This window comes from Gracilinanus agilis, chromosome 4 (genome assembly GCF_016433145.1).
Source record: "Gracilinanus agilis isolate LMUSP501 chromosome 4, AgileGrace, whole genome shotgun sequence".
Lineage (NCBI taxonomy): Eukaryota > Metazoa > Chordata > Mammalia > Didelphimorphia > Didelphidae > Gracilinanus > Gracilinanus agilis.
The window spans coordinates 330,791,187-330,811,040 of NC_058133.1; the positions used below are offsets into that span (position 1 = coordinate 330,791,187).

A 19,854-nucleotide genomic window follows, 5' to 3' on the forward strand; every position below is an offset into this window, starting at 1 on the left:
TTGGCTTATGGTTATATCTATTGATATTTACCATGTTAGAAATTAAAACAGATTCATTTAAAAATATTTATTAGTTTAAGATAATAAGCATATTATGTGTTAACAAATAACATTTTATGAAAAATTACAATTTTTTGAAACAAAAAATTAGTAAGAAGATTGGCATTTCATATTTTTTGTTGATTTCTTTCATGTTTTGCTTAAAATATGACAGATTCTTATATCTACTTATGCATTTGATATATTTTGATTGAACTCATATTAAGAAAATCAGCCTTACACAGATATGTAACTGGGAAAAGGAAGAAATATTTTAAGAGCATTTTCAGAAGTCCTTCATTTGTACAAAAAAGGTTCATTAATGTTTATTTAATAAGATGAATAAATGATAATATTTATAACAATACAATAGCAATTGAAAATAATTGATAATATTTCATTTGCAAAATTATACTTTTATTACCTTATAAAAGGATGAATCTACAGACCTAGTTAGACTTGCCCTTTTAATATTCATCCATTATCAGCACCAACTAATCTTTGAAGATTTTCTTTTATGTGAATGCTTGCCAAGAAACACAAGTGATGCTGAAATATAAATATAAAAAATGAAATATAAAATGCAACTTTTTTGAAGTGAATAGGTTAATCAGGGAACAAGTGGTAGTTTCTTATAGGTTAGTTGCAATGTGGGATCTGAAACCATATCAATGAATTTTTCATATTTTTGTTACATTAAAATTAATTGGTCTATCTTGCACTTTGAATTTATGCCTGATTTTCTTCTTTCAAGCCCTTACCTTCTGTCTTAGAATCAATACTAAGTGTTGGTTCCAAGGCAGAAGAGTTGTAAGGGTTAGGTGTTGCTGTTGCCGTTGAATGACTTCCCTAGGGTCACACAACTAGGAAGTGTTTAGAGGTCAAATTTGAACCCAGGACCTCCTGTCCCCTGGCTTGACTCCCTATTTCCTGAGCCACTTAGCTGTCCCTTTTGCCTGATTTTGTAATATCAAAAATGCTTGGAAATATTGTTAATAATAATAACTAATATTTATAATCTGCTTACTGTGTGTTCCAAGCACTCTTCTAAGTGCTTTATAATTATCTCATTTAATACTCCCAACAACCCCTGTGAAATAAGTTCTCTTATAATCCCTATTTGACAGTTGAGAAAATTGAGGCAGACAGAAATTAAGTGATTTGCCCAGTTCACACACAGGGAGTAAATGTCTGAGGCCATTATTTGAACTTGGATCTTTTTTACTCTAGTCCCACTGTTTGATCCACTGCACCATGCAACTGCCCCTTGAGTTGTTTCACTGAGCAAATGTTGATACATTTCATTATACAACAGAAAAAAATTGCATGTTGATGTAACTTCTGATCTTATCAGAAAAGTATTGAGAACCTGACAAACTCAAGATGGTAGATAAAACTTTCCCAGATTTTATATGAAAGCGCAAATTAGGTAATTGGTAACAAGTACTGTCAGTGGTTTTTAATTCATGTGACAGTTTCACTTCCTTTATATTTGAGAAAATGTCTGAAAAACCATTTTTCTTTAGTCATTCTTTCAGGTAAAAATAACATTCTGTGGAAAAAAACGCAGCTAGTTCAGCTTTCGAAATAGTTGTACAAAGTGCTTTTTCTTGAGACAACCATCATATTTTGGTATGCATCAGAAGTGTTTTTTGCATACTTCCAGTTTCATCACATAGAATATAAAAAGGTATGTGTTCAAGGGGTTGAGATTTAATAAAGTTAATAATTTGTATTGTTTTCTCAAGAACATTTTAAAGTAAAACTGATTGTATATATTTCTAGACCAACTTGATTCCAAACTTGTAATTACAAAAAAATTAGAAGAACAACGCTAGGTAGGTCTAATGGCCCTAGAGTCAGGAAGACCAGAATTCATATTTGACTTCATAAACATATTAACCGTATGACTTTGGGTGAATTACTTCCATGCCTCTGTTTCCTCATCTATAAAATGGGAGTAGTAAGACACATATCCCCAAGGTTGTTGTGAGGATAAAATGCTTTAATATTTAGAAAGTGCTTTGCAAACCTTATAGCTCTAGATAAATTCTAGCAGTTATTATTATGTATTTGGGAACAATGTTGATTGTGATTTTTCCCTCTACATTTTCAGTTTTGCTTTTCTAGGACAACATTTCAGGGATTGTTCATCACATTTTGGCTTAAAATATTAATGCTAAATCTACTGTATTTTCCTGGTAAATTGTAGCTTTATTTTTAGTTTTCCGGAATCAGGGTACTATATTCAATGATTTGATAACATAGATACCACCTGAGGGTTAGAAAAAAAGCCAAATTGGGGAGTGTCATATTTTCATTTCTTCTACATTTGGTACTTGAAATAAGGTCATGGATTTTTTTTTAGCCAGAAAAGCTTGGTTATTAATACTTTTATTTTATTGTCTCTTCACATTTCCCAGTTTTATCCAATAATCTATAATGAGTGTTGGTATAAAAACATGCGTATTATAACAAAAATAAAAACAGGACTGATATGAATGGATCACTTTATGTCATTTTTGCATTTTGCATTATTAGTTATATTCAGTGAATGATCCTAGATTTGTCAGCCAACTTTTTGGTTATGTGATTGAGAATAATCAGTCACTGATGAGTTTCCACATTTGTTAAATGCACATTGTGTTCAGCCAACACAGCAAAGTAGATGGGTTTGCCATGTCAGCTAACATTTGTCAAACATTGTGACTTTTTTTTTTCTTTCACGGAAATACATAAACTGTTTCCTGGTTTCCCTGAATTTTTTTGAAAAACAGTGTGATTTTATATAAGTTACAAATATATATTAATTAAGTGAATTAAAAGTTTTCTATTTTAGCATTTAAAATTTGTTCATCCTACAGTAACTTTTGAAGAAGGTGGAAGTTGTAACCAAGTTTGACATTATAATAAAAAGATGTTGAGGTATACCTTAAGTCTTATTTAAAGCAAAATGGTGGCCAACAAAAGTTTTCAAAATTGGCATGTGTACTTGAATAGATTTTAGTGAACTTTGGTTTCTTGAGTAGAGTTTCCAGAACTATATGGTTTTGCCTAGTAAACATTTATAGTTCTTAGAAAATTAGCTACTGAAATGGATTTGGTAATAAAAAGTTATATAATACATAATTATAAATATATATCTTTTATGTATAAATATACAGTATTATATGCAGATTACATAAAAATTATTATATAGTTATATATTATGATATTATATAGTAGTACTTTAATTTTGTATAATGTGTCCAAAACATTAGAGTTGAAATTAAATTAAGAGGCATATTGTTTTGAAAAGAGCATTGGATTTTAAATAGGCATTCTAGTGTTCACATTTCAGTGTGGCTACATATTACCTTTGTGATTTTGGGAAAAGTCACTTTCTCTTTTGCTTCTCATCTTTAAATCGAAATGATGGCCTCAAGGTCCTTTCTAGCCTGAATGCTGTGAACCCCTCATTTTAGATCCCAGCTTTTGGGAAAAAGTAATGATTGTAGCCTGGATTGTTTTTATTCATAAATAAAATACAAAAAGTTTTCAGTTAAAATTATTTTAAAGTTTTTATTCAATGAGAATAATATAATGTAGCAAATTCCCAATTAATAGCAAAGTTGATTGGATTTTACTATATGCAATTACATATTTTTTTGACATTTTGTTTTTCTATCCACAATGCTTAGTGTCATTCTAGGCATAAAGTGAGTGCATAATAACTGCTTACTGATTAACTTACTTAGGAAGTAATATTGATCGAAAATGATATCATTAAAAAGTTCTTTATACTGTGATTTCAAGGAGTATATTGCAAGGAGAGGAGGAGTAAACATTAAATTTGAGTGGAAGATGCCTCTCAGAGGACCATTTAGAGCAGTGATTCCCAAAGTGGGCGCTACCCCCTCCTGGTGGGAGCTGTAGCAATCCAGGAGGGTGGTGATGGCCACAGGTGCATTTATCTTTCCTTTTAATTGCTATTAAAATAAAAAAAATAATTTCCAGGGGGCTAAGTAATATTTTTTCTGGAAAGGGGGTGGTAAGGCCAAAAAAGTTTGGGAACCACTGTTTTAGACCAACCTGTATTGGATTAGGAAATTGCTCCAAAATACACCTGAGAAGTAGTTATTTAACTTTCACTTGCAAATCTTTAGTGAAGGAGATCCCACTAATTTAGGATCCCAAGGGAACCTATCCCGCTTTGAGATTGCCCTAATTCAGAGGATCTTGACCATTTTTGTGTCATGGTCTTTGGCGATCTGAAATCTATGGACCCTTCTCACAATCATTTTCTAAATGCATACATTTATATATATAATACTCCAAGGGAAAGCAATGATACTGAAATAGAGATAAATTTTTTTCCCTTCCATAATCTCAGAAACCCTAAAATCTCTCCACAGACACTCTGGATGTCTGTGGACCCCAGGTTAAGAATCTTTGTAACTATAAAGGAGTTTTTTCTTATGTAAAGCTGAAGTCTTTTGCAATTTCTACTTTTGGGGCTATAGAAGTCTTATTCCTTTTACATATGATACAACTTTTCAAATACTTAAAAGACTTCTATCATTCTCTCCTACCCCTAAGATAAGAATCAATCATATCCTTCACAAAACCTAATTTGTCTAAACAGGGTAAATTATTATGTGTTTATTATTTTTTTTTTGTGAAAACCTTTTGCAGAAATCATTATGGAATATAATTGGAAAATCCTTTATTAAAGTAGGGTTTGGGGGGTTTTATTTCAGTATTCCCTCTTGACTTTATTTGCTCCAGTTTTGGATTCATGATACTGAATTCTAGATTGAACTTAACAGCGCAATTTAGTAATTAATTTAGGAACAGTGAAAGTTAATTTAGGAAACTGAGAGTTCATATTTTCTTTTTCTTTCATCAATACCATGTAAGATTATCATTTTATAACATAACTTTATACCATAGCTCATTTTGCCATTAAGATGGATATTTTTTTTTAAACCCTTACCTTCTGTCTTGGAGCCAATACACAGTATTGGCTCCAAGGCAGAAGAGTCATAAGGGCTAGGCAATGGGGTTAAGTGACTTGCCCAGGGTCACACAACTGGGAAGTGTTTGAGGTCAGATTTGAACCCAGGACCTCCCATCTCTAGGCCTGGCTCTCAATCCACTGAGCTACCCAGCTGCCCCCAAGATGGATATTTCTGTTTTAAATTAGCTGATACGTTTCCCAAAATTTTCAGTAATCTTCAGTTTAAATTTTTTTTTTCCTTTTAAAAATTTTGGAATCTGGAATCCCTTCTAAGATAGCATGGTATCATACATTTGGTGCTAGAAAGGACTTGAAATGGTCATTGACTCTAACTCCTTCATTTTAGAGATAACCCTGAGAGGTATTATGTAGGAAGTAAGTTAAGGGATAGAGTTAATTTCAGGGATTAGCTTTAAGAGGAAAAGAAGGGAATTGGGATACAAGAGATTTTGGACTTGCAAGGGAAACTCTGTCAGAGCAAAACACCTCCTTCCATTTTGGTGGAGATCAAGGCAGAGAGTGCAAATGGCAGTTAATTGCCATACAACCCCCACAATCCCTCTCTCCTCAGAATTCTCTCCCAGGGTTTGTATCCAAATTCTCTTCTTTTCCTCTTAAAGTTAATCCCTGAAATTAACTCTTTCCCTTAATTTACTTCCTACATTTACTTGTGTGACCTTGGGTAGGTCTCTGCAAGTAACAGAATCAGGATTTGAATCCAGGTTCCTGACTTCTTACCTAGTTCTCTTTCCACTGAACTATGTTGCCTTACACATATATAATGGGAAGGAAATGTTGCAGCTGATAGTTGAATAACTCAGTAAACATTTATTAAGTGCCTAACATGTTGTAGGTACTGTGTGTAGGGTTACAAAAAGAGGCATAAGATAGTCACAGTTCTTAAGGAGCTTATAATCTAAACATGCAAACAAATATATACAAAGCAATCTCCAAACAGGATGAATAAGAAATAATTAACAGAGGGAAAGAAGGCATTGGAATTAAGAGGAGTTGGGGAGACTTCCTTTTGAAGGTGGGATTTTAGTTGGGTCTTAAAGGAAGTCTTGGAGGTTAATAGTTGGAGTGGAGGAGATAAGCATGAGGGGACAGCCAGGTCTGTCTAAGAGACGGAGTATCTTGTTTATGGAACAAAATGCCAATTGTCACTGGATGAAAAAGAGTAAGGTGTAAAGAAGTCTGGAAAGGAAGGAAGGGGCTAGGGTATGGAGGGCTTAGAATGCCAAACAGAGCAGTTTATATTTGCTTCTGAAGGCAATAGGAAGCCATTGGAGGTTATTGAGTAGGAGGATGGTGTGGTTGGATCTAGGCTTTAAAAAAATCACTTTGGTGGCTAAATAAGGGATGGATTAGAGTGGGGAGAGACTTGAGTTAGGGCCCACAAACAGACAGTAGTCTAGGCATGATTGATGAGAGTGGATTGACAGTGGTGGCAGTGTCAGAGGAGAGAAGGATATATTGGTGTGATGATGCAAAGACGAAATTGACAGGCAAAAAATTGGATATGAGCAGTAAGAAATAATGGAATCCAAGATGACTCCTCCATCCTCTTATTTCCCAAGGGGGAAAAAAAAGAGTGTGGTGAGGCAGTGTTGCCCTCCTTTATGGTAATAGAGAAAGTAGGAAGGGAATAGGATTATGGGGGAAAGATAATGAGTTCCATATTGGACATATTTGGAAATGTGGTATTGGAGGCAAATAAAGTTAGGACATATAATGATAAGGATGAGTTAGATTTAAAACCTCCTCTACATACTTCTTTTAGTTAGGAGATCCAAATTTGTGTCCTGGCCCTGACATTTATTAGCTATATACCTTAACTAGTCATTTAAACTTCTCCTAAGTCATTTTTCCTTATCTGTGCAATGGAGATAGTACTGTAATACTTGTACTATTTACTTAATTTACTTTTAACAAATATTTATTAAACCTGATATATATGTATATTTATAATAGGATTATTGCAAGAAAAGTTGCCCCAACTTTTTAAGTGCTATATATATATGGTAGTGAGTCACTATGTATTATTCATTCCTATCTTCTCCTGAGATTGTTTCCTTTCTTCTTAATCTTCCATCTATCCCTATTTGCTGATTCTTTTCTTGTTGCCTACAAACATGTCCAAATTCCTCCCTCCTGAAGAATCCTTCAGTGGACCTATTGTTTTCAAACTTTTAATCTGGGTTTTCACATGATCACTCAAGTGAAACTTTTCTTTGAAGTTACCTAATTTCCCTTATCTGATGGCCATTTATTTATTTATTCATTTATTTATCTACTTATTTATTTTGGCCCCCATTCTTTTTATTTTATTTATTTATTTTTTTGGTCCTCATTCTTTTTTAACCTCTCTGCATCATTTGACACTGCTGACCACCCTTTTCTTCTTGGATACTTTGATTTTTTTTGATGCCAGAAGAGTATATTCTGATTCTCCTCTTTTTTTTTTTTTTTTTTTTTTTAATTTTTTTTTTAAACCCTTACCTTCCATCTTGGAATCAATCCTGTGTATTGTTCCAGGGCAGAAGAGTGGTAAGGGCTAGGCAATGGGGGTCAAGTGACTTGCCCAGGGTCACACAGCTGGGAAGTGTCTGAGGCTGGATTTGAACCCAGGACCTCCCATCTCTAGGCCTGACTCTCAATCCGCTGAGCTACCCAGCTGCCCCCTGATTCTCTTCTTAATGTATATGAAGACTCCTTAGTCTCTCTTGCTGGCTTATTATCCATAATATGCCTCCTGGGTATCCCCCAAGATTCTGTCCCAAATCCTTTTCTCTCTTAAAACTTCTTTCATGAATCTCACTGCAGGTGACTCCAAGGCTTTTAGAAACATCCTGAAAGCACCTATATTTGAACCCACAGGGGTAAAATAAATCAGTTTCCTAAGTATAGATTGGAGGGGTATGGTTAGACTGCATTCATCTGAAAAAAGATCTGGGAATTTTGTGGACTATAAGCTCCATATGAGTCAACAGTATGATAAGGCAGCGAAGAAAGCTAATGCAGACTTAGGCTACTTTAAAAGAGGCATGGTGTCCTGAATTAGGAAGGCGGTAGTCCTACTGTACTCTTACTTGGTCAGACCATTCTTGAGGTATTGTTTTCATTTATGGGCACCTTTTTAGAAGGCCTTTGATAAAGAGAAAGAAGAGGGCAGCCAGGACAGGCCTTGCGACCATGCCATGTTAATTGAAGGAAATGGGAATGTGTGGGCCAGATGAGAAGATTTGGGGGCCCCGGTAGTCATCTTCAAGTGTTTGGCCTTCATGCGTAAGAGGGATTTGACTTGTTCTCATTGATTCCAAAAGGCAGAAGTAGGAGCAGCACATATCAGTTGCTGAAAGACAGATTTAGGATTGATGAAAGAAAAAAAGCTTTCCAATAAATAGAAATATCCAAAAGTAGAATGGGTTTTCCTAGTAAAGAAATGACTTTCCTTTCATTGAAAGTCTTCATGCAAAAACTGAATGACTACTTGTCATGTGTGTTGTGGAGGGGATTCCTTTCTGTATGAGTTGGAGTATATGAATTCTGAAGGTTCCTTTTATTTTTGAGATTATGTGAATCTATGACGGTTCAGGGTGTGAACTAGGTCCCAGCCTGAAAAAGGAGGAGTAGGATAGGAAATGGATAAGCTCACATTAAAGTCCTTGAGATCTCATTAGATGTCTTTGCTAAAGGACTGTGCTGTCTTTGAGTGATATGTTATGAGACGAAAGCTCTTTCAGATTCTTTGACATGTTCAACCCCCTAAAAATCATTTTTACCGTCCTCTCATTCTTATCTCTGGCTCAGTTGCCTAGATTCTTTCTATGATTAACTTATTTGAAAAAATAGGATAAATTTTCTTGGCTTGTTAACTCTTTTTTTATTATTCCTTCTCTTTCTTTGAAAAAGTAGTTTCAGATTTGCCACTACATTGGTGGCAGGGGATGCTCATTAAATTGCTGGATACATTTTAGAGTCAGGGAGGATGAGATTGAGAGAATGATGTAGAAGAATTCTGTGAGACATAGATTTAGACATTTGTCCTAATGAGCAGCATTTTGCCTTTGCTAGTGATATTAACATATCCTATATGAGAAAAATTCAATGGCATTGCTAGATACTATCATATGTATTCTCTTTCCTCCAACTTTCTCTTAGAGACAGCTTAGCAAGTCAAAACAACATTGCAGATTTAGAGGGTTTGTTTTTGTTTTTGTTTTTGTTTTTTTTAACCATATCAGACTAGGTCACCATATAAAGTAGATTAACTGGGAGAACAAGTGCCTTATCTAATTTGTATACTTGAGCCCTAGCATAATCATGAAATGGATTTCCATTCTTCTCTCTTCCTCTTCAAGGCAGGTTCCCTAGGGTTTAAGGAGGAGAACGTAAGTCATGGAAGGATATTTTCAATTTTGGATCTACCAATTTCATTAACTGTAAAAAATACATTTTTCTTTTGGGAGAGGGAACCACTGATTTCTTCTACCTCTAGAAGAGGATCTTTTCAGCAGTCCCACATTAACTCTTTTTTTGTTTGTTTGCTTTAAAAAAAATTTTTTTTAAACCCTTAACTTCTGTGTATTGGCTGCTAGGTGGAAGAGTGGTAAGGGTGGGCAATGGGGGGTCAAGTGACTTGCCCAGGGTCACACAGCTGGGAAGTGTCTGAGGCCAGATTTGAACCTAGGACCTCCCATCTCTAGGCCTGACTCTCAATCCATTGAGCTACCCAGCTGCCCCCCACATTAATTCTTCTGGGGGAAGCTTTTGTAATATTTGAAGTTGTATACCTGAGTAATGGATCAAGCCCAACTGCAAGTCTACTCTGAACCTAAATTTGATTATTAGACATTTTTTTCAGCATATAAATTTATGTGGATTATAGAACTTTGGAACAGAAGATTCTATTTTTGAAAGGGACATTGCCTTGCCTTCCTCACCCCCTTGTTTTCTTTAGAAAAGCTCAAATCTCATTCCATAACATGTTTTGTTTGAGGTCTCTAGTATTTCCTAGGGCAGTGATAGGCAAACTTTTTAAAGAGGGGGCCAAAGGAAAGGAAATGCTCATCTGTCAGGCTATTTCTATGGCAACTCTTTCGGAAGTTTCATTGTATTGTATCCTACTCATTGTATTTGTCAGATTAGGAATAATGTCCCAGGGGGCATAGAACATTTCAGGGGGCCTCATCTGGCCTGCCTGCTGGTAGTTTGCCCATCACTGTCCTAGGGGAATGTGTTGTCATAATAATATATTGTTTAGTGTTATCACTTTAGATAGCTCTTGTGCTTTTGTTGAAATTTAGTTCTTTGCTGAAAAATGAGATTTTAAATTTGATTTTCAACAATTACGTTTATCTCTAAAAATTAGGATTTCTTTTTTTCTGATAACTGAGTTTTGAGTTAAGATCATGTTGCATTGCCCAAATAACATGGCACTTTGAATGGAAATGTGAGTTTTAGCTGAGGGTATTTGTTCTAGTGGTAGATTATATCATTTTTCTTTTGAGAAAAAAATGTTATATTATACAGAGTATAAGTTATATTTACTCCTTTTAAGCAAAATGAAAATTTTAAAAATAAAATTTTTTTTAATTCTGATTTTTAAAATAAGTATAATGAACATTTTCCACTACAATCACTTTCTATAATAACCAGCATGCCAGAAATGATTGGATTTTCCATAACTTTGGCAACAGGGCATAAGAGTTATAGGTCCTAACTGGAAGAGCTTCAAGTCTAGGCCCAATATTAGACTGTATGCCTTGCCCAAGAACCAGCCTAGTTTGAAGAAGCTCATCATTACATTGAATACAGGCTGATGAATTTTTTGGCCAGAAGCTGAGATGGAGATATTATTTACATCAATTATTGCATACACAACCTTGAAAAAAGATTCCCAGTCACTTTACTTTTTGGCTTTTATCTACAAAGTCAGGAAATTGGATTAAAATTTTTGCTAAGGTTCCTTTCAGCACCAAAGTTCCCTGGTTTTAAGAAATATTTTTGTATACTTTGCAGATATAGTCAGGATTTTATATCCATATTTATAGTTGCCTATTGGAAATCTCTAAGTGACTTATCCAGGGACACCTTGAACTCTGTTTTTATAAAACCATCCTTTTTTCCCCTACAAATTTTCTTTATTTCTTTAATAAATTATTTATTAAATTAAATTAAATTTCTTTAATACATTCTTTATTTTGTCACCATTCACCCAACCATCTGTTCTCTAAAATTCCATGTTTTCTTTGACCTTTTATTTTCTTTCACTTTCTAATCTGTCAAGTCAGTCAACAAGTATTTGGTATATTCTGTGCCAGACATTCTGTAAAGAAGTATCAGAGACTTAAAGAAAGACAATCTCTACTTTCAAGAAGCATACATTTTATTAAGGGAACAACATTTAAATAACTAGGTTCATAGAAGATATATATAACATAGAAGACAGTAATCTGAAAGGGGAAAGAATTAGGAGCCAGGGGATCCACAGAAGTCCTCTACTGGAATTTTTTTTTAAACCCTTACCTTCCATCTTAGAATCAATCCTGTGTATTAGTTCCAAGGCAGAAGAATGGTAAGGGCTGGGCAATTTTAATAAATAGGGTCAGAGGGCCTAACGCTGGTAATACGGCTAGCAGGAGGATGGTGCTAGTTGGAAGGATGGAGTGAGCTGTACCAGGGCTGGGCTTGAAACTTGTTTATAAATGTAACAAGGAACCATCCCAGGAAACTGAGTGTCAAGTGAAACTCTCACTACTAGACACCAGGCTCCTTTAAGATATCAGGTTACCAGCCCCTTCCCTGCTGAGAAAGCAGTTTCCTATTGGTGAATGGTAAACTGACAGGAAGCGGATGTTGAACTTCCTGCCCTTCAGCAATGGAGTTTGTTCCAGCCCAAACTGCTCAGAACCCTTCCTGTTGCCTGTTCCTGGTTGGCCTTAGATGGCAGGAAAATAACCACAGAGTTCTCAGGGTTAAGCCTAAGGGGTTTATTGACATCAGAGTGAAGGGGACAAGGCAGTGGAAAGAGGGTTTAGGAAGTACTGAGATCTAAGGATGAAAAGTTTATCTGACTAAGGTTGCTAATAGGTCTTGTCTGGATGGTCTTCTGCTGACCCAGGGCAGGCAGCCCTGGGTCAGACTGATGTGGTCTCTGGACAATAAATAAAGTTGATCAATGACTGAAGGATTTGCCAGTTGTGCTGATAATATTGGTAAATTATTCTGCAGGATTGGTTTAAACCCTATTCTAGGCCTAAGCTACCCACGTTCTCACTCCCACCAACCTGGGGCCCCAGGGGGTAAGGGATAAGTGAGTGATCAGGGGAGAGGACAGGGAAGAATAGAACCCAGCCCTGGGTCTCCAGAGTTTTATATACTCTTGGCCCAACTGGCAGTTGGTGCTTTGCCCTATGTCTAATGCCATTGTCAACATTCTAACCAGGGCAACTGACAGGTTGCCCCCAAGCCAACATGGCACAGTTATTAATCCTGTATTACACAATGGGGGCTAAGTGACTCACCCAGGGTCACACAGCTAGGAAGTGTCTGAGGCCAGAGTTGAACCCAGGACCTCCTGTCTTTGGGCATGACTCTCAATCCACTGAGCCACCCTGCCCACACCCATCACCCTTATAGGAGATGTTGAGTTGAGCTTTGAAGGAATCTAATGGCTTTTTCCCAGTCCTCATCTACCTTATCCTCTCTGCAACCTTTGATACTGTTGATCACTCTCTCTGCCCATATACTCTCAGTTTTCATGACTCTGCTCTTTCCTAGTTCTCATACCTAGGTGTTCCTTCTCAGAATCCGGTACTGGGATCTTCATGTTATTTCTACTAACAACTAGTATTGTCTACAGCTTTGTCTTTGGCCTTTTCTCTCTCTGTATTGAGGTTTTCTAATGAACTTCTTTCAAAAAATATTTTAGTTACTATATTTTAATACAACTTTTTGGGCAGTACTATGTATTCTGTGTATTTAAACATATTAGCCTGAGGAGTTTATACATTTTACCAGCCTGCTAAAAAAAGTTAAGAATGGCTCTATACTGTCTCAATTGTTTATCCCATTAGCTCCTGTGCATTCAGTTATATATATTCAGATAGATATATTTATATATCTAGCCTAAGTCTCTGTCTAGAGCACCAGTCCTGCATCACGATGATTCCTTTTTGGTCATCTCAAACAGGACATCTCGTGTCTAAAATAGAACTTTGTCATTCCCCCCATCTCTCTCCAAATTCCCTATTACTGTTAAGGGCATCAACTTCTTGGTTACTCAGGCTCACAACTTCGTTGACTTCTCACTGCTAATTTCCTAGTCTGTTGTCACATCTTCTCATTTCCACCATCACAACATTTCTCATATGTCCCCCTTTGTCCATTTACGTAGCCACCAGACTTGTATAGGCCTTTACCGCTCTAACCTAGGTGATTGCATTTACCTTCTAATTGTTCTTGCTGCCTGAAGTCTCTCCAACACAGCCTGATTTTATCTGTCAGTCTTCTCTTACCTCCAGAAAACGTTTATTTAGTGCTGACTACTTCTGTTTGACATTTAAAACTCTTCAAAAACCTGGCAAGTCTCTCCCATTCTAGTCCTTTAATATTTTACTTCTTTCTACTTTATGATGTAGCCGGGCTGGCTTACTTACTGTTCTTTATATAGGATGTTCCATCTGCTGACCCTTGCCTTTGTAGTCAGTATATTCCATGCTTGGAATGTTCCCCTGAAGTTCCTTGGCTTTTTTGAAGACTCAGTTCAAATCCAGTCTTCTGTAGGAAGCCTTTCTAGTCCCAGGAAATGTTAATGCCTTTCCTCCATGATTACTTTCCATCTACCCCAGGAGTTCTTACCCACTGTCCAAATCTTAATATCTGAACAACTCTATTTCGATATAATTATTTTCCTTGGTAATCTTATGTTTTTTTAATCCATTTAAAAATATTATTCTGAGGAGTGTGGGATCTCTGACACAAGAGTTAAGGATCCCTAATCTATTTTATACCTCGTGGTTGCCAAAATGTAAAAGGGGAAAACGGGAAGATTATAGTTGGACTGGATATTAAAGTTTGGTCGCTAGGGATCAATTACTCGATTCCAAATAAGAGAGACCCAAGTTAGGATGACTTTTATGGTGGCTTATTTACAGTTAGGAAGATTGAAGGTAGGGAAATTGAGAGAGAGAAACTCTGGCCCAGACTAGGGAGGCTTCAGAGGCCCCAGCAGAGGGGGCACAGAGGTTAATTAAAACAAGGCTTCTAGCCACAAGGCCTCCTCTATGAAGAGAGACCTCCTTAAGGCTAGAGCCCCCAGAAATGCCAAGGGAAGAGAGAGAGAGTCAGCCTAACTTACCCACGTGACAATTCAAAGGGAAGCAGTCTGAGGTCTCACCTGAGCTCCTTCAACACCAAGTTCAAAGTGCTAAAAGCCCCTTCACAGGAAATTACCATCATATTTAAAAGATAGCATCTTTCATCACTTCCTGTGCCCACCTCCAGTTTCATGTGGACAAATGGCAGCCTCAACACTGTTTTGGACTGCCCAGGGGGCAGTCACTTGTTTTTGATTTGTCACTATCACATGTGGGTCATAGACCTTCCCCTCCCCACTTAATTCTAAGTTGGGTGGGGTGACATTATTCCTAGTGGCTAAAGTCTAAAGAATGAAGGAGGGTGAGCTAATTCCATTTATACAGTCCTAAGTACCTAGTTATTTACATTAGAAAGTGAGCTACTTGAGGAAGCGACAGTGTAACTGTCTACCTTTGTATCCCTAGCACTTAGGAAAGCACTCAATAGATGCTTGGAGGATGCCTGACTGAACTTCTCCATCTAGCCATTTGCTGTTGATTCCACAGTGTCTTATGAAATAAGTCCTTCTTTTCTAGTCTTACTGCCATTAGAACAGCCTTTCATTACTGCTCACAGGATTAATTTAATAGCTTCCTAACTGGTCTCCTACCTCAAGTCCATTCTATTTACTGCTGCCAACAAATCTTTCTTCTTACAAAGATCTGATGATCCAGTTTTACCTCTGCTTAAAACTTATGACTTACCAAATAGTACCTGAGCACTTTACTCTGTTATTTAAAGCCTTGAATCTCCTTTATCTTTCTTGATTCATTTCATACAATCTTCTCTTATATGTGCTTGGCTTTAGTCAAACTAGACTATTTGGTTGATGTCCTTTGTCTCCTCTACAGGCTTTTGCTTCATTGCCTTTAATTATGTCATTACTTAGTTCTGCAATGCCATCTTCCTTCTGCCCATCTTGCTTTTTGAAATTCTATTCGTTTTCAAAATATAGATCAAAAGTTCACACAACCAGGTACTTGATTTTCCCAACTCAGAAATGATCTTTCCTTCCTCTTACCTCACACAGCAGTTTGTATTTGCCTTATGGTCTTACTATATTCAGTCCTGCCCTCACTGTAGTTACCATAAGGTGGTTTTTTTCTTCCCTAATGCACTACTCTGGTGACTTATAAGGCTGCTACAGGAGAGCATAAGCCCTTAAAGGTGCTACTAAGCTAGGTATGTGGCTCCAGCACAGACTGTGTATGTCAGTGATTCCCAAAGTGGGCGCCACCGCCCCCCGGTGGGTGCTGCAGCGATCTAGGGGGGTGGTGATGGCCACAGGTGCATTTGGGGATGGTGAATAACTGTAAGGGGGTGGTGATAGTATGTGACAGGTGATAGTATGTGCTAAGTAATATTTTTTCTGGAAAGGGGGTGGTAGGCCAAAAAAGTTTGGGAGCCACTGGTATATGTTATCTGAGGATCTACCTAACTTAAGTTTACAATATCATGCCATCAAAAAGAATTAGGAATTGGGCAGGTTGTTTCAGCAGGATATCATCAGGGGGGGCAGTACTTACATAAGGTCAGGTAACTTCTAAGTCTGGTCTTCAGTTTTTTATAGGCTCCAGAACTTTTATTTTTTCTCTTTGGCTGGGAGATTCTAATGGATGGATTCAAATGAATAAGACACATTGATTAATAAGAATGCCTATTTATTAGCGACCAGTGGTGGATAGGCCTTTTGAGTGACTTAATGCAAACTATGTAGAAGCACCTTATTTCTTGGTATGAAGTTATTTAGGAAATCAAATTAATAAGAAAAGTTGCTTCTGGAATGCTTTTCCTGAGGCTGTGGTTAGAGAATAATCTATTTTAGCATAGAAAACGTTTTTCCATTGCCTGAAATGTTTGTCAGATGCATTGTCTGAATATTGAGAAAATTATTATTTAACTTTTTCCAAGGTTCCTATTATTATTATTTTTATAAAGCTTCCTGATAATAAGCATGTGACAATTTATACAGCATTACAGCTTGTCTTTTGTTAGTTATGTTTAAAAAGCAGGCTTGAGACTTCTTGCTGAGATTGAAGAAATGCCATGCCCTTCTTGGCAACACGTTTATAAACTATTGCTCTGTGTACAATTTCCTGGGAAGTTTTTGGATAATTAATTAAATTCATTTGAGCTATTTATTAGTTGTATACTATTCCACTTCCCTTTCATCTTAGCATTGGAGCATATATTCAGGAGAGACGAGCCTCTGGAACTCTGTGGATACTGAACATGATTATTATTATTTTTTTACATATTTCAAAAATAACACTTGGTATCATTATTTTTCCCTTTGGTGTATTGTTGGAAGCCTCATTTGTCTTCAGTGTTCTTTTTAAAATCCATTCTGAAATTACCTGACAGTTATAAAATCACGTTTGTTAAATTATATCAGGGAACTATAATAGAGCATATAGACTATGCTTAGCATAAGGGAAGCCATCCAGATTGGATTTAATATCTTTCTTTTCTTTTTTTTTTTTAAAGAGAAACTGGTAGTGTGGGTAGATTCAAGACTTCTTTAAAAGAAAATGTCTTAGGAAGCCCAAAGGAACTAATGAAATTGAGTGTACCATCTCTGGTATATGCTGTTCAGAACAACATGGCTTTCCTAGCTCTTAGTAATTTGGATGCAGCAGTCTACCAGGTAAGTGGCCTTAATGAAAACAACAAAACTTTAATTATTATATCTCATACAAATTAATCCAAAATCTTTTTACTATAAAAAACTGAATATAAATGATTGTCTCTCTGAATAGTTTTGCAAACATTTTCTAAAAATGAAATGAGAAAATTAAGATTCTTTGTGTTTTTCATGCCATTTAGAGATTTACATTAACTACCTATCCTGTGTTTTTTCCTTTTCTAGGTGACCTACCAATTAAAGATCCCTTGTACTGCTTTATGTACTGTTTTAATGTTAAACCGATCACTTAGCAAATTACAGTGGATTTCAGTTTTTATGCTGTGTGCTGGAGTCACGCTTGTTCAGTGGAAACCAGCTCAAGCTACCAAAGTATTGGTAAGGAATGTCATGCATAGCAAAACTACTAATTGCAAATTGTCTTAAATCCACATTTTTATAGCCTTGTTGATGAAGGTTCATTTTATCAAGTTGCATCTGCCATTATAAAAGAAAGGTGATTTTAATTTAAGATTTTTCATGATCTAAACAGTCTTTTAAAGGGCAGCTGGGTAGCTCAGTGGATTGAGAGTCAGGCCTAGAGATAGGAGGTCCTAGGTTCAAATCTGGCCTCAGACACTTCCCAGCTATGTGACCCTGGGCAAGTCACTTGACCCCCATTGCCCACCCTTACCACTCTTCCACCTATGAGCCAACACACAGAAGTTAAGGGTTTAAAAAAAAAATTTATATGTATTTTTATTGTCATGCAAAACACACTTCTGTATTGGTCAGTGTCGTAAGAGCAAACTCATACATAATCCAAACCCTAAAATAAAGCTACAAATATACTGATGTGAAAGACAGTTCCAAATAGTTCTTTCTCTGGAGATGGATAGCCTTCCCCATCATAACTTTAGGATTGTCCCAGATCACCACATTGCTGAGAGTAGCTACATTTTCACAGATAATCATTGTCTAATGTTGCTATTATTACGTATAATATTCTTCCGTTCAGCTTATTTTGCTCCATATCAGTTCCCGCAGATCTTCCCAGCTTTTTCTGAAATCATCTTCCTTATTTCTTATACCAAAATAGTATTCCATTACCAACATGTACCACAATTTGACATTCCCTAATTGATGGACAACCCCTCCATTCTAATTCTTTGCCATTACCAAAAGAGCAGGTATAATTATTTTTGTATAAGTAGGTCTTTTTGCCTTTTTTATTATTTCTTTGGGATACAGACGCAGTAGTGGCATGACCAGATCAAATGGTGTGCATGGTTTTAAATTGCCCTCCAGAATGATTGGATCAGTTCACAACTCCACCAATCATGCATTACTGTCCCAATTTTGCCACATCCCCTCCAATATTTACCACTTTCCTTTACTGCTATATTGGTCAATCTGATAGGTATGATGTTGTACCTCAGTGTAAAATAATCTTAAAGGTCGATTAAAAAACAAAAAGCAATTTGCTAATCTGTCCATGTTTGTCATTGATATTTTAAAATCTTTATGGTTTTTCTGTTACTCTTAATCAATAATCAAACCCTTTCTAATCTTTCTGACTATGTTCTTAGAAATAGGGAAAGGTAAAGACTTTTTCTTTCAGAGTTTGTGTATACTCTGATCTCATAAAAGCTTACATATTCCAAAGGATCAGAGATGCAGGTGAGTACTGTTAGCAGCACCCCCACTGTGATACACAAATGCCAAGAAGCTTCAGTAGCTAAATACTTTTCTGGGTCAACTTTACCCTTTTCACAGATTAGCATTAAACACTGATGTGTTTGTCCAAATTTAAATAGCTCTGGGGGAGGCATGAGTCCATTGATAAAATGCATGATGGATATGAAATCACTCTAAAACATTGAAAGTTCTGTTGTATATAAGACTATTAGTATTGCCATGTATCTCCATATCCAAATGATTGATACATCTTATACTTCTCAGTAACAGTTGTTTCCCCAAAGAGGTTGCCTCTGTAACAGGGAGGAAGAGTCTTGGGAAGTTTAAGAGTCAAAGACCAGTTTCATCCCTTGGCTTTTATGGTAGCTTAATTCATTAGAAACGAGTTTTGGGTGATATTTAAAGGTATAGCTAGTTGGCAACTAGAAGAAAACAACAAATCAAGTTTCCTCATTATTTTTGAAGGAAATGACATTTGAAATAGATTTTGAAGAACTGACTAAGATTTAGAAAGGAGCAAAGATAGTAAGTAGTCCAAGCAGGGGGAACATTGTGAATGAAGGAGTAAGGGCAAGAAATCACAAGGTTTGTTCAGGAATTCATAAGCCAGCATGGTGAAAGTCCTTGATAGCAGACTATAATTTGTATTTTTTTTTCCTACTGGCAGCAGGAAGCCAGTTGAGATTTTTTAAACAAGGAATGGACATGATCAACCAATAATCTTCCAGAAGATTAATGTGACTTCCCTGTGCAAGATGGATTGGAGAGAAGACTGGAGGATAGGAAACCAGTTAGGTTATTGTAGTATTCAGGCACAGAGTGTTAAGACCAGCATTGACTTGGTAGGGGATGGAAAATCCATATATATTTATGGCCCCTACTATATTCGAGGCATTGTACTAGGCGCTTTTGAGGTTGAGGGACATTCCTAATAGTGTTTTTTATCAGAATTTTATTGTACATGGTTATATTTGGGGGGACATGATTTAACACTTGGCATATCCAAATCTTTTTCTCTAAGGCCCTACTCTGATATTTCTGTATAGCGTGGAGATTCTCTAAGACTTTGCCAATAAAATGCAAGCTCTGGGAGATGCTACTAAGCTGGAAAGGCTTCAAGTATGGACTCAAT

At 36.3% G+C, this 19,854-nt stretch overlaps 1 protein-coding gene across 1 annotated transcript in view; it reads left to right on the forward strand.

Annotated features, from left to right (window-relative positions):
• Positions 1-19,854, forward strand: part of SLC35A1 (solute carrier family 35 member A1) — a 72,555-nt gene that overhangs the window by 44,856 nt on the left and 7,845 nt on the right. Inside the window, exons 3-4 of the mRNA XM_044675385.1 lie at positions 16,889-17,048; positions 17,271-17,423. Of these exons, the coding sequence (XP_044531320.1) occupies positions 16,889-17,048; positions 17,271-17,423 (313 nt within the window). The remainder of the gene's footprint in view (positions 1-16,888; positions 17,049-17,270; positions 17,424-19,854) is intronic.